The sequence below is a fragment of the Homalodisca vitripennis genome, chromosome 4 (genome assembly GCF_021130785.1).
Source record: "Homalodisca vitripennis isolate AUS2020 chromosome 4, UT_GWSS_2.1, whole genome shotgun sequence".
Taxonomy (NCBI): Eukaryota; Metazoa; Arthropoda; class Insecta; order Hemiptera; family Cicadellidae; genus Homalodisca; species Homalodisca vitripennis.
In genome coordinates this window covers 170,175,919-170,191,284 of record NC_060210.1, presented here as the reverse complement: position 1 = coordinate 170,191,284, position 15,366 = coordinate 170,175,919, and the positions used below count along the sequence as shown (strand labels likewise).

The 15,366-nt window shown below is 35.0% G+C and overlaps 1 protein-coding gene across 1 annotated transcript in view; it reads left to right on the top strand.

Moving 5' to 3' along the window:
- Positions 1–2,626, top strand: part of LOC124361293 (outer dynein arm-docking complex subunit 3) — a 31,832-nt gene extending 29,206 nt beyond the window's left edge. Inside the window, exon 11 of the mRNA XM_046815340.1 lies at positions 2,144–2,626. Within this exon, the coding sequence (XP_046671296.1) occupies positions 2,144–2,350 (207 nt within the window). The 3' untranslated portion in view covers positions 2,351–2,626. The remainder of the gene's footprint in view (positions 1–2,143) is intronic.
- The last annotated feature ends 12,740 nt before the right edge of the window (positions 2,627–15,366 follow it).

The following is a 15,366-nucleotide window of genomic DNA, read 5'->3' as shown; positions in this document are numbered from 1 at the left end:
GCATTTCTACTCCTTTAAGTCAAAACTTAAGTTATTAAAAAAAATCAATCAACCTTATGTGTTTATTCAATTTAATTTATTTATTTTTTAATCCCAATTTCCAAAGTTATACCAAGCAACAACCAGTTAATATATAACATATCAAACACAATCATCCTATTATTAAATTAAGTTACAAAATACGTTTTGGTTTTACTATAGACAAATATTTATTAACTTTTGTTTTGAAAACAAGTTTCTTCTAGTAAAAAGTTAAAAATAATAATATGTCCCTGTAATCTATTCCTTTTTCATGCAAAACCAGGCAATGTAATAAGTACTGAAAGTCACCTCCTCAGTCGAGTTAGGTAATTGAGGATTCAGTTTTGACTTAGCGTTTTTCGATGTTACAATTGCTAATTCTATTGAATAAATTTTTGGTATTGTGACCAAATCAAGCCTGCAAAACTTGGAGTAATGGGGTATTTGGTTCTGCTCTATTTATGGCTCTTATGAATGTTTTTGCAATAAACACTCTTTCTGACATGGCAGAGTCACCCTTACATGCGCGATTGCATGGCACAGAAATATCCATAGTAAACCATGCAAGTGTCATCTGCCACTGCAACTCTGGAGATGGTTGTTATTGAAAATAATATGAGAGAGGTATAAAGTACGATTGTTCCATTGCATATTATTAGAACTTGGACATGTAGAAATTTTGATATTTTTCATCTCTCAGATTTATTGCATTATTCAATTATAATAGTATTATTTTTAATACTCTATAGGAGTAAATAAAATGCTAATATAAGTTTCAAAATTTGCTTGTGGTTAAATTACCATATTTATGACATTGACCAAAATCATCACCATGTCAAAATTAAATTAAGGACCCAGCAATAACTATACCAGAAATTTAATTTCCTAAAGATGTGTCTAACATTGTGGAATAAGGGAATGTTTCCTATAAATTTGGAAGCATCGACTCCTGTTGCCCCCAACTGACACTTTTTAACCATTGCACTAACTTTATCTTCAACTTTGAACATGTTTTTACATTGTTACCTTGTAAATCTAGATTCAAAACATTCAACTGTTCAAACACATCAAATGTTCTTGGTAGGCAGTTATGCAAAGCCAAGAAAAGTCTGTAAATCTGCATACTTGGTATCAATAAGGAAGAGTCTGACCTCATCTTTAAGCTCGAAAAACCTTGTCAAGATCCACCTCGAGAGAGCCATCTTATTTCTGCTCTTGCTCACTACCCATCTCTTTACACACCAAAGCAAACAATCTGGACTGCAAAGGTCGAGTTTGAATGCAGTTAATAATTTGAATTACTTCGTTAAGAACTTTCTGCAACATTTCAGGCAATCTCTTGGCTACTAAGGTCTCTCGATGAATGCTAATAGGTGTGCTCTAGGTGTGACTATTTCATGTTAGGAGCTACAGATTTGATACAAGCTTGAAGACCTGTTTTGTATCCAGCCATGGATGTTGCTCCATCCGTAGACAAACCCACACATTTCCTCCAGTCAATGTCATGTTTAACAAAGAAAGACATTCAATGCAGTGAAAATATCATCTGTTGTTCTATGGAGTAGTTCACATAAAAAAGAAAATCTTTCGAACAACTGGTCTTCCCATAAATATCGATCAAAAACCAACATGGCTGCTTTCTTTGATATGTCTGTGCTCTCATCCAACTGAAGAGCAAACATGTCTCATAAGCAAATCCTAACCAATATGGTATTTTCAATGTTATTAGGCAAATCTGTAATTCCTATTATTTGAGAGTGGGACAGTAGCTACTGGCTTAGCGGCTGCATCACTCAACATTCTTTTGCAAAGAATTACTGCTGATGGTACTATAAATTCTTCTGCAATTGTATGGTTTTTATCACATTTTGCAACAAGTTGCGATACCTCATAAGAAGTAAAGGGTTGCATTTTCATTTACATTTATACCAGAATGTTTTGAAATAACCTTTTGTGATGATTTGAGCTCACCTAGTTTAATTTTAAAATAGTTTACTGACTTACTTTTGTGTTCTGGGTGCTTTATTTCTAAATGACGACAAAGTTTTACAGTTTTGTATCTTTTTGAACATACAAAAAGCATAAATTTTATCAAACTTAACTCATTAAATTTTGTTTTCAGCTGACTGTTCGTGTTATAAAAGTTGATGCACCAATCTATCCTCAGACGTTTGAAGTTCATCCAGAAAAAACAAGTGAGCCTGAAGATGAAGATGAAATTCCAACTAGAGGATTCCTTAAGCGACAAGCACAAGTCATAATTGATGCAAAAAGTAGAAGAAAGGGCTTCAGAGTGGCTGTTCCACGAGTATTTGGAAGACTTAAATAAAAAAATGAGACATCTGGTAGTAAAATTTGTTTGGAAAATGAAATAGAAATATTAATTAAAAGTTGTGTTTACTTTGTCCCATGGCGAAATTTAAAGAAGCCTGCTTGCCACCTTCTGAATTAAATTAGTGAACCTGTAAAAATAAGTAATTTTATAGTAAAATATCACATAAATTCTGATGTACCAAACAAAATTTATCAAGATGTTCTCTTTTACTTTGTATGCTAACTCTTGTTTATATAAAATTTTCCATTACAAGATTTGGTGATTATAGAAGTGCCTATTGTTAGGACTTTCATTTCGAATTAAAATGAGACATATAGAGTGTTATACAAATTAGACTAACATAACATTAGATAATCTATGTAATTTTTCCAGAATCTCTTGGGAAACACAATATCTTGTATTAGGGGTGAAAAAATGAAGTGGATTAAATTTACTTTTTGAAATGGACAAAAATTGTATTACTTAGCGATTTTTGTTTGTAAGGAATGTGTGTTGTGCCTTTCTAGAGTGATAACACCAATTCACAGAATTTATTAAATCCGACCTAGCGCTTTACTCTGTATAACAGATCAATATTAGCCAAAATGTACAGATTTATTATTTATTACATAGAAAATAGTAAAATGAGTAAAAATGCTACTTGCACACAGCACAGTTTAACTGAAATAATGTTATCAGTTCATAATTATAACAGAAATTTGTATATTTCATTTTCACAACTGGGACTAGATTAACAGGATTATATCTTCAGAAATATCAGCTCTATTGAAATTAAGATAAATGTTTAAAACCCTGACAATACTAAAATGTATAATACATAATTAACTTTACTCATATTATATCTCTGATCATTGAATATTTGTAAAAACATTAATTTTTGTTGGATCTTAAAAGATCAACATAATAATGTTATTTGGTTTACAATTTATTGTGTACCCATATTGTCTACACAAACACTATAAATTAAATATTTTTTTTTTAATATTTTAATGTAAAATGAAGAAGTTAAATAAGTAAAAAAAATAAAGATAAGTATATTAAGTAATTGTTTTTTAAGTTTTAGTATATTGCCACAAGAAATTGACTTGACTACAGCTAATTTATTAGACAATAATTAATAAAAGTGTAGTGTTGGCCTAAATAAGTCATAATATTGGATTAAAATATTTTAAGACTGTTTTAGTTGATGCTATTGAAAGATCTTCCACTGCCACATCTGATCATAGTAAAATGTAAAGAACGTTTGTATGAAGACCAATAAAAAGATTAGGCGAAGAATGTGTTTAACACTTTAGCTACCCAGCGTCTCAATGTTGATAAGGAAGTGAGTTTAAACAGAAAAGTTTTTTGGTTTTAATCAAGTTATATTCATCTTGAATGTGGAATACTTCTGAATGTATGGTCTGTAGAAAAGATTAAATATACAATAAAGTGTGTTGTGATAATTATTGTTTTTCATTCCAGTTACCTTGATTTATAATATTGAGAACATTAACTAAATTGTGATACATTTGGCAGTTGCATCTTAAGCTACAAAATATACACACCTCAAAACAACTAAGGGATCACTTTTTTAATAGTTTGTACTTAGTTTATTGTTTGATATCTAACAATTGTTTTTGTGTGTTTAAAGTCTTATATTAGTAGTCAAACACAGAATAAGTTTTTTTTTTTTAATTTTGAAATTTTAACTTGGTTAGTTGGTTAAAAATCATCCAAAACACAAAAAAAACTCTTTTTAAATTTCAAATGTAAGAAATGATAATCTTTCTTTCAAATTGCACACTCAATGTGTGTTACCTCCTCTGGCTGAGATAACTGCTAATATTGAGCCTCCACCAAACAGAACCCTTATATTTAGGAATCAGTTAACAAACAGCTAATTTCTTTTTTTTTTCATACGATGACACGGCCGTCATTACAAAAAATTGTGAATTTTGACTTGTCTGTGAATATTACTTTCGCCATTGCCTCAACTGCAACGCCTATTGTGTCTTGGGAACTGCAATCTTACTCTCTACAACATGCAACAATCAAAGCACTTGGACAGGTCTCCTAGACCTCATTTCATTTTCCTGGAGTCAGTTTCTCACAAGTCTGAGTATGAGTACCAGTTGCTTGACTAAGATCATTTTTACGTTCTCTAGCAGTTGAAAACCGATTACAAAGTGGATTATCTTGTAAAAATCTGTCTTCTATGTACGTGGTGGACCTCGACCTTGTCCTGGTCTTCTGCGAAGAGAGCCTTGCTCCTGGTTCCCAATCTTGAAACCACTGAATGACCAACAGCTAAGCGTCTACCCACATCCCCTTTGGAAATACCTTATTCTATCGAAGTGACCACTCTACTGACTTCTGTATCAGACAAAGACTATACAAAACCCGCCATTACGATGAAAACTAAACAGAACAACCACAAAAAATCAATTGATCAATATTTAAGCTGATACACTAAGTTCAGATAATTAGAAAAAGGCATTTTTCTTATCTCATTCTTGTTTGTGTCTGATAAGCAAATCAGCAGTATTTATCTTTAACAGTACTATTTCAGAATAAAAAAAAATTACTTATCTTCCTTATCAAGATGTTTCCTTTATCTGTGGGCAAAGTATAACTCACTCATATTATTTATATTTATCCTACACCAGTCAATAGAAATGATCACTTAATTGTTTGAGGTGTATATAGTGTTTAATACTGACTACTGGACATAAAACTCTGATCTTTCCCTATTGTCTGAAACTATACTATTAGTCCAGATAATGGTTTTCTGCCACAAAATAATCCAGGTAATTTACACATGATATATTAGGGAGAATAGCACTGGAGAAGGAGGAAAGAGGAAGACCGAGAGGAAGATGGGAGGACCAAGTGTGGAAAGACATAGAGAGAAGGGGACTACAGAAAATGCAGGTGGAGGAAGAGGAGACCTGGAATGACAGACAAAAGTGGAGGAGGCTGTGTACGACGACCCGTGATAACGGAAACGTCAGATGATGATCTTAGGGAGAGTGTTAAATACAGAATGTGTTTTATTTAATATCAATGAATGAGAATGAGAACATCTTTATTTACAAGCATTGATATTATAGTGTCAAAAATTCAAAAGCAGGGTTTTAAAGTCTTTTGTAGAAACTCCTCTAGTGCAAATATTGCAGGTCAGTTACCTCTTTTGGCCAGCTGTTAGGGTGGTAGGTTGCAGAGCTTCATTCCCATGTATGAAGGTTTCTGCTCGTATTGCTTCAGATAATATGCTGGGAGAATGTAGATAGCATTTCTGGTATTGTACAGGTTTACATCGGTGTTCCTACCTTGTGAATTTAGACTGCACAAGAGTTGTCCGAATGTCAAAATTCCACACGTCAAGTGAAGTAAAATACTGTCCGGTAGCTGGGATTGCTAACTTTGCCCTGTCTATACATCTTTGAGGTGATCCTGTAATTGTAAATGAGTAATGAATTTTGAGTACAATATTCTGTAATACTGTAATGTTGTACATCAAGTGAATTGTTAAATAATTTTGATCATCATAAGAACATCTTGATTGTAGATGTTAGTTCAGAATTGCCACACAAAAGATAAGAAATCTTATAATTAAATAAACTTGTAGATGAGAGATCTAGTCTATATTATTACTGGTTGGCAGGTTATTAAAATTTGGAACAGTCTTTAGATTACATGTAAAAGAGTTTCTGTAATGCAAGTTCTATAAATAAAGGGGTTAATTTCATTTTTAAAATTCATTCAGTTCCCTATGTATTGTAGAATAAATTTGATAATACATATTAAGTTGTTCCAATTTATTTAATTTGAATTAATTCAACATTTAAAGATGTATTAAATATTTAGACTCAAATAATGTTACTAAATAAACATAATTTTTCAGATTCTCTTTGATACATGAGGATATGATTACTTTTACACAGGACAAAATAGGGATGGATATTTATGTTCATTGATTGATTGTTCCAGTGTGCTGCCACATACTCATTTGTCGAATAACATCATAATGATTTACTGTACTGATCGCGAGAGAAAAGAAGAGACCTGGATTCTGGCCTATCTGAAATTTGCAGGCGCTACTACTAGTATGTTGCCGCGCCTTGTTTCGTAATTCCATTATTGTTTCACTGTTCCATTGCTATGATAAACAATTCGCAGGGTTGGCTGTGGGGCGAAGCGCCTGAAAATTACCGCGCGGGCAACACACTAGTACACAGCTGTGCGCCGGCACGGGCCAGGTCTCTTCTTTTCTCTCGCCATCAGTATATCTACTTGACATTCTAAATAAACATTCTGCATCTTTATATATATATTTTCTTGTGTTCATGTGTATGTGACTGAACTCCTCCTAAACGACTGGACCGATTTTGACAAACTTTTGTGTGTGTGTTGAAGGGGATTCGAGAATGGTTCAGATTCACAATTTGGTTCAATTTAAATAGTTTATTTAATTAATTTTTTAATTATAAATTGTTCTTGATGTTGGAGTGTTTTATATTGGATCCGACAGACTGCACTACGACACGTAATACAAAGCGAACTGATACTTAACAGCTGTTAATACTTCCAGCTGAAGTTCATCAAAGAGGCAGAAACATTTGTTTACATTTAAAATTTAGAAAATTGTTATTGTAAAGTGCTTGATCAGTAGTGTAATGCAGGTTGCATAGAAGACGTCATTGCCTAATTTTAAATTTAGATTGCACCAATGATCATTGGGGGGGGGGGGGGGTGGGGGGGGGGGGGGGTGGGGGGGGGGGGGGGTGGGGGGGGGGGGGGGTGGGGGGGGGGGGGGGTGGGGGGGGGGGGGGGTGGAAATTAAAATGTACTTCCCATTGCCTGTGTTAGGTGGAAGGGATCTAATGACATCAACGCCTAGGTGGACATTCTTATCATTAGAGGTAATAACACTGGCGATGCCATAAGAAGTATGGGGGTTGATTTACATTATTGATTTACACTTACAAGGGTCATATATTGCAGCTGTTTTCTTAATTCTCCGGCCCCTAATTTTAAAGATGAAGCCTTCTCGTAAAAAGATGAAACATGTTCCCGCTCCACAATGAAGGTGGTAGTGGTCGCATTTCAAAAATAGGTGTTAAATGATACAACCTGAGAAGGTCCATGCTCAAACCGGGTTTTTCGTACAATTTTTACGGGGGTTCGGGCCTTCCGGGGATCCTGACTGGATCCCGCCTCACGTCTATTTGAAAGGAGCGTGTTGACGACGGGGCCCGGAAGCTATTTTAAATAATAGGGAAGTATGTACAATACTACAAATTAAACAGCAAGAGGAAGAAGAGTCTTCTTGTACCCACTGAATGTAAGCTAATACTAAATTATGGAGAGGTGTTATCTTGATGTATAGGAATATAAATTAAAGCGTCAGCTGTCTGATCGTTTTACAATGCTGAATTAATTCGAAGTGTGGATCTATAGTGAGGATCTATCGAGTTAGACATCTTTAGGACAGTTATTGCATGACTGTCAGATAAAATGTTGGGGTTTGTGTCTAGCACAATGCGTCGGGTCTTTTACAGTTTATTACAGCGCGTAATTTCCTTTTTTGTAGTGGTAAAACGTTGTTACGTTGGTTATAGGGTATAAGAGATGAACGCAATGGCAGCTTTGTCACCGTTATCTCTGATCCCGGGACAGGTGAGCAGCGATTACATGTCTCAAGGATCTGTCTGAAAATTACTGTAGAGATATCAGGGTTGTGAAGAAAATTTGTTTGAAGAAAGGGCTTTTTAACTGCCACAAACGTCTCTGGGGTACAGATGAATTTATTTTTCTTTCATTCCAGGTTTATAAGGTGTAGTAAAGTTAGGACCGTTTATGAAAAACGACCCAAAAAATCATGTTTCACAATAGTAACTCTAGTGAAATGAAAAACTAGAAGATATTTAGATGGCGCTTAGAACTTGCATGTAATAAATACGACATTGTTTACAGACCTGGTAAACAGAATGAGATAGCTGACACACTGTCCAGAGTTTGTGGATTGACAGGCAAAAACAAACTGTATAAATCCATGCTCAACCTTGAGTAAGAAGTCGGGATCTGACTTATTCTTTGGAGGAATTAAATAAGATGGCTGCTACATGTTCAATCTGCGCAGAAGTAAAGCCTAGAATTTAGAAACCCCAAGAAACAGAGTTAATAAAATCAATTGCTCCATTTGAAAGGATGAACATGGATTTTAAGGGACCATTGCCAATAAACTCCAAAAATAAATATTTACTAACGATTTTTTTATGAATTCTTACGTTTTTCTTTTGCTTATCCACACCATTACATAACGTCGAGCACAATGGTGGAAAAGTTATGTTACCTGTTTTATTTTATTTGGACTACCACCCTCTAAATTCATACTGACAGGGGCTCTTCTTTCATGTCAAAAGTTCTTAAAGACTTTCTTAACAACAAAGGCATAGCGACAAGCAGAACTACACCATATAATCCTCAAGATAATGGCCAGATCGAACGTTACAACGGCATAATCTGGAAGGCTATGTCTTAAATGATACTTTACATTCTATTATGTAATATGCACTGCTACAAATGTGACAACACATAAACAAATGTTTATTCATTCCAGAAGATTTTGAAACGGCCAAATTTTACCAACCTGGCTACTTAATTCTGAAAAAGTGTTCTTGAAGAGAAATGTAAGACAGAGCAAGTACGATCCGCTGGTAGACGAGGTCGAACTAATGGATGTAAATCCCAATTGTGCAACTATACGTCTCAATAACGGAGATGAGAAGACAGTTTCCCTGAAACAGCTAGCTCTGAAAGGAGGCAATACCAATGTACTCTCAAAGATAACATGGATCAATCTGTTTTGGTAGTGTACCAACCGGATAGTAATATCTCTTAAGTACCACAAATATCAAATCGGGATATGTATATAATGGATGTAACAAGTAGCTCTTCATTGAAACGTAGTCATGTTGCACCACATCCTCATTCATCTGAAACAAGTAGTTCATACGCTCCGCAACAAAACATTGATTCCCCTCAGCCAACTAAAAAATTCATAATTCTGTTTACTCCTCTTTAAGACGAACTACAAGAAATAGACATCTACCAAAATACCTAGAAGATTTTCTTATCAAGAGGGGGTGAATGTGGTAAATAATTAACAAATACAAATTTCCATACGTTTATATCAAATGTGTTTTGTCAAAACTAATTTTATAATTATGTATTGTTCAACCCTGTATTATTTTTATATGGTTTTTTTGTAGTGATTAAAACCCTTTATGCTGTTACTTTATTAACGGGTTTTTATTTTTCATTATATGGAGTTACTATTTATTGGTAGATTATGCATCTAAATTGAAATCCCGTGTATTGGAAGGTTTACTTTGATAAAAAATGTTGTCAGTAACAACTCCTAACATATTAAGCAATTTTTCTAAAGAAGAAACCACATAACAGTGCACCTCGGGATTCATGACGTCAAAGTTATCTTTTTATATGTAAACAGGACAAAAATATTACTTCAGTGTTTACTTTTTCAAACTTCAACACAATATTTTGATGATTTATTCTGAACCTAGTTGACTAATAATATAAAGGGGTTTTCATTTTGGGCGGGTAGATTTTGGCAGCCTGTGGCGGCCATGTTGTTTTGGTGTCAGATGTTTCAATAGTGTATTGTTCAGTGAGTGCTGCCATTTAATGACAAGTTATTTCACATGTCCTCCTCCGTAGAATTATAATGGTTATAGTCTCGGCTCTCTAACTGAGAGATCACGGGTTCAAATCCCAGGGAGGTCCAATCATGTACTTACTTTAATAAAAAAACCAGTGCACTTCGAAGCCGGCATAGCTGATGCTGAGGCCTAAATGAGATAAAAGAAAAGTTATTTCACCACGACAAGTTACACGATTGAGCAGCACGTTCAGATGATTAAATTATCAAAATGAGTATTCAATAGTTAAAACGTTACGTGCGTTGCGACCATTTTACGGCAGACGCGGGGGCCCTTCAATGTCAACTCTTCAACGTTTGGTAGCTTAGCTATATTCGAGAAGACCTGTTTGGTAGACAACCGACCTACACCCAGACGTTAAAGGAACAGCAGATCTATCGTGAACGTCGCCGCTGCCCGTGAAAGTGTGCAGAGGAACCCGAGGCAGTCAATTCCTCGCCGTTCACAAGAACTCGGCCTTTCGAAAACTTAAACTTGGCGAATTTTTGCGTCTCGATTTAGGCCTGCATCCGGACAAAATCCAACTGACCCACGAGATAAAAGTTTATGACCACAGACAACGCCGTTTGTTCGCCGAGTGGGCTTTGCAGCGTTTGGAAGAGGACCCTAATTTCTCCCGAAAAAATATCTTCAACGACGAAACACATTTCTGGATGGATCGCTATATTAACAAGCATAGTTGACGTATATGGGACTACGCCAACCCACGCGAGGTTTACCTGGTAGCGATGCATCCACAAAACGTTACTGTTTAGTGCGGATTTTGGGCTGGCGGTGTGAATGGTCCATATTAAAAAAAAAAAACAACGTTGGTGAGGCCACCATTGTCAACGGCGAACGCTATAGAACGATGATAACGGATTTTTTTGGCCTAAATTGAATGATATGGACGAAAACTACATGTGGTTTCAGCAGGACGCGCTACATGGCCCTCAGCGAACGACACCATGAACATTTTGCATGAACGATTTGAGGGTATGGTTATCTCTCGCAGAGGTGACGTGAATTGGCCACCAAGATCGCGCGATTTGACGCCCCAAGACTTTTATGGTGTTTTCTGAAGTCGCAGGTCTATGCCAATAGGCTTCAATCAACCGATGAACTTAAGATCAACATAACCCAGGCCATCGCTCAAATTCAACCAGACTTATGCGGCAGAGTAATTAAAAATTGGACAACTCAAATCCGTACCATTGTGAGAAACCGCGGTGGACATTTCAACGCTGTCATATTCCATATATATAATAGCATACATGGGCCTTTCGCATGAAAAATAAATTTCGTTAACATATCATACATAGCTTGTTTTATTTCATCTACCCGCCCAAAATGAAAAACCATTTAGATTCCAAATACTGACTGTCTAATGGGTCTTGGTAAAACCAACACTTAAAAACGACATATAATCATTGAGTTTTACACACACACACACACACACACACACACACGCGCGCGCGCGCGCGCGCGCACACACAAATTGTTAAAATTGGATAACGAATTTCTAAGGTAAGGAAGTAAAATAATTATATCAAAACAAATGTGTGATAAATCTAGCGGATGACACCACAGATATCATAAACACACAGCTACAATAAATTATTGAGATATTGCTGCTCTCTCAAATAAATGACATAAATCTAAGGCAATTTCTATTATGTAAACATTTGAAAGTGTTGGCCCTGATTTTAAAAATTGTAGAGGTCAAAGTTACAATAATAGGTGAGCTACGATATCTCCGTAACCCCGGAGAAGTAGACACAAAATACTGTATTTTAGTGTATATAAAAATATATATCAAATCTGGTTACGGGGATATAGTGGATCACGTATTAATATATTACTATGTATTTTTTATTGATATGTAACGACACCAATAAATGTACCGTATTATTAGTTTTCAAAAGATTGAGTTCTAATTATTCTTGTTAAAATTAAAGTGTAATAAACTATGTAATAATTGAGTGGTTTACGAAATGGCAGGGTATTTTTGTTTCGACTAGACTACTTTTATGAGGGCAGTGAAACTGTAGGCTGCAGCAAATAAACAGCTTACATCTGTTAACTTCAGCCCGGTCATTTTCCAGAGGTCTAGAGAGGTTTTGTATTTCGATTATTAATGTGTTGACTCAAAAAGTTATTGGATCCCAAAAGTTCTATTGATGTGATTACACCCACGATTTCATAATTACCAACACTGCAAGGACCAAATCACCGTGTTCAATTTTTGATATTCGTATTTTGGTATTTAGATGAAGTATCTATCTATTTTGCGGACTAGCCTCTCATTGTTATAGTAGGACAAATTTAATGGTACTTTGATACTATCCGAAGGCCACTATTTTGGAAGAGGACCTACAAAACTACATTATTATAAAGAACAGACTTTATTTGACTTACTGTGAAAATTGCATGTCATTATGACGATCGGTTCTTGTTTGGGCGAAAAGAAGCGATGTCGGCGAAAGAAGGCCACTTTGTTCCTATCTACTATGTGTTATTAGTCTATATAATTAGGTAAATATACCTACGTACGTATTATAAATATTAAAAGTTAACGAGCGCTCACGTAATTGAGCTGCTTTAGATACGTTGATTTAGATACTATTTCGAAGGGTGTTATTCGTTTTTCCGACGTGATCTGACATCGGGAAAGTTGGACGATCTGGAAAGTGATAACGGTCGGAGAAGTACCAACTGGAAATGCCCCTAGCCATCAATGCAGGCTTCGGTGTCGGCGCCAGCTCGCAATTCCGGCGGAAAACAAAGAGAACATCCCTCGAGGTAGTACCCAAATTAAGTTCAGATCACGTGAGCGCTCATAAAGCATCTTTAACTTTGGTAATACTAGTCACGTATTTATGATAACAAACCTTAAGTTCTGAAAGTTAGTGAAACCTACGTTTATTTTAGACAGAATACTTGCAATCTGAGAGCATATTAATAAAAGAATGGTTTTTAATTAATCGAACATGAATTTAGTTACAATTACATGTTGTTTAGGAAAACCTCCACCAATTTTCACAACATCCTGAGAGCCTAATAATAAAATATAGTTTTATTTCTTTGATAATAAATTTTATTTACTCACGATTATTTGTAACGAGCTCCTTCTGTCATCAGATCAGTAGTTTTGGGAAACCCTAATTAGTTTTAGACTAAACGCTTTTAACAGCAGTCCGAGAGTCTAATAATAAAATACAGTTTACTTCAATTGAAAATAAATATTATTTACTCTCGATTACTTGTTATAACCTGCGTTTGTGAGCAGGAGTCAAAATTATTTTCCAATAGTATATCACAGCAAATCAAAAATTTAAGGAAACTTAAATTACTTTTAAACTGAACTGCTTTTCGAAAATGACTATTTCATACTCACAGATAAAGACAGTCAGTAATAAATATTACCTGATTTATAAATAAATACAAGTCTAAATAGTATAAACCCAAATCTTCTTCTATGGGGCCTATTGTCATGCGCTTAAGCCTCAATGGCCTTTTCAAACTACCAAAAATGACATACCGTTCCCTTGCTATTGCAGGACAATCAAAGAGCAGGTGATCAGCACTCCTGCTCATCACACATTGTACATAGCAGATCCTCCCGAAGGATGCCAATTCTGTGAACATGCTTCCTCAGGTGACCATGTTCCGTAATCAGACCATAACCCGAGAAGTCATCGGTCTACTTAGTGAGAGGTCAGACGCCACCTTGGAGGAAGGCGACTGAAGTGTAAATCCAAATCAATATTCACATGCAGAGCGTATAGTATCACAAGGGCTTTTGTGTGGTAAACCCTATACACTATGGAACACACAATACCACTAAACACTCACTACATCACCAAGAAGTTTCTTTTTCTAACTGAGTTGCCAGTCGTAACTTTCCTTTGCTGAATAAAGTGTGCATACTCATTTACACTGTGCTTATTCTCTTTGGTGGAGACTGGCAGGAATATGATAGTCTGTAAGTCTAATTTAGTATACAGCAGCAGGGGATTCATATATATATATATATATATATATATGTCTCTGATGTATGCTAACAAGTTCGGAGATATTTTTTATTATAAAATTGATATGTAAATTTGTCAAAAGCAAACTATTTTTTAGATGTTTTAGCATAATATGAAATTATTAGGTCCACTTTCACATAAAGCAATTACTTATGACTCATAGAAGCTGTTTCTCTCTTATTCTAACTTATTTTCCGTGCAATGATTCATGGTAATACATTTACCATTGGTTACTCATACAAACAGATTTAATTTTTTCCTGTAAAAAGTCAAAGATAGAAAGCAAATTAAATTGTTCCATATACACTATATTGTCTTTATTTAAGTACTGTAAAACAAGGTGACAGCAACAGTAAGAGTCAATAGCAACAAATCTTCAGGGAAATTTTGAAAATCTGTAGTTTTTTAAATGTTTAACCTGTTGAGGAGTACTGACAGTTATAACTATCAAACTACCTAGAGGGTCTATTAGTGTCAGCAAAACTTATTAATGGACTCCAGGGAGTAACAAACACTTTGTTGTTTTTGTTCTAAATTTATTGAAACATTAAAATTACCAAAATAATACATTATTTACGCCTTCTAAGCGTTAAAACTATACACTTTGTTTTCTTTAAGAATTTTGGCAAAGTATAATAATTTTCAAAACACTGGTACACACAAAGTGCTACTTCACAATTGGTGTATTCATAAGCAGTTTCTTTGATTTTACCCTGATTCTGTATTGTATTTGAGCACACAAAGTAGCGTTTTAGTTTTCTTCTACCATTTTCTCTTGCCAGTAGAGGGTGCTGGAAATGGTGACCTGGCAAGTGTAAAGGCTGTTAAGCTCTGCCTACCTGACGAGGGACAGATGCAGCTTTTTCTCTCAGCACAACATGTGTTTTCCAATATTTCTCTGACGTTTATTTGTTTGTCTATGGAAAATTGGCAGCAAAGTTTTCATTATTATTCTTTCGCTAGGAGCCAGCACCTTACAGCAATATTACCTTAAACATTTTACAGTCAAAATAGTACACAAGAACGCCACTAGAGAATGTGAACAGCAGTAATAATGATTATATGAATAAACCTATAATGGAAGGTTAAAACCGTCACTACTCTTTTAGAACTACTGTCAGCTACTCCTCAATAGGTTAAGAAACAAAAGGAACTTTTACTCTGGAAATTGTGTTATTATTTTCTTTTCAGGAAAAATTAGTTTTATTATGTTGGCAACTCTGTTTGACTGTTTGGGATTGTTGTTTGTCTAGTGGCCCTTGCTGTTTTG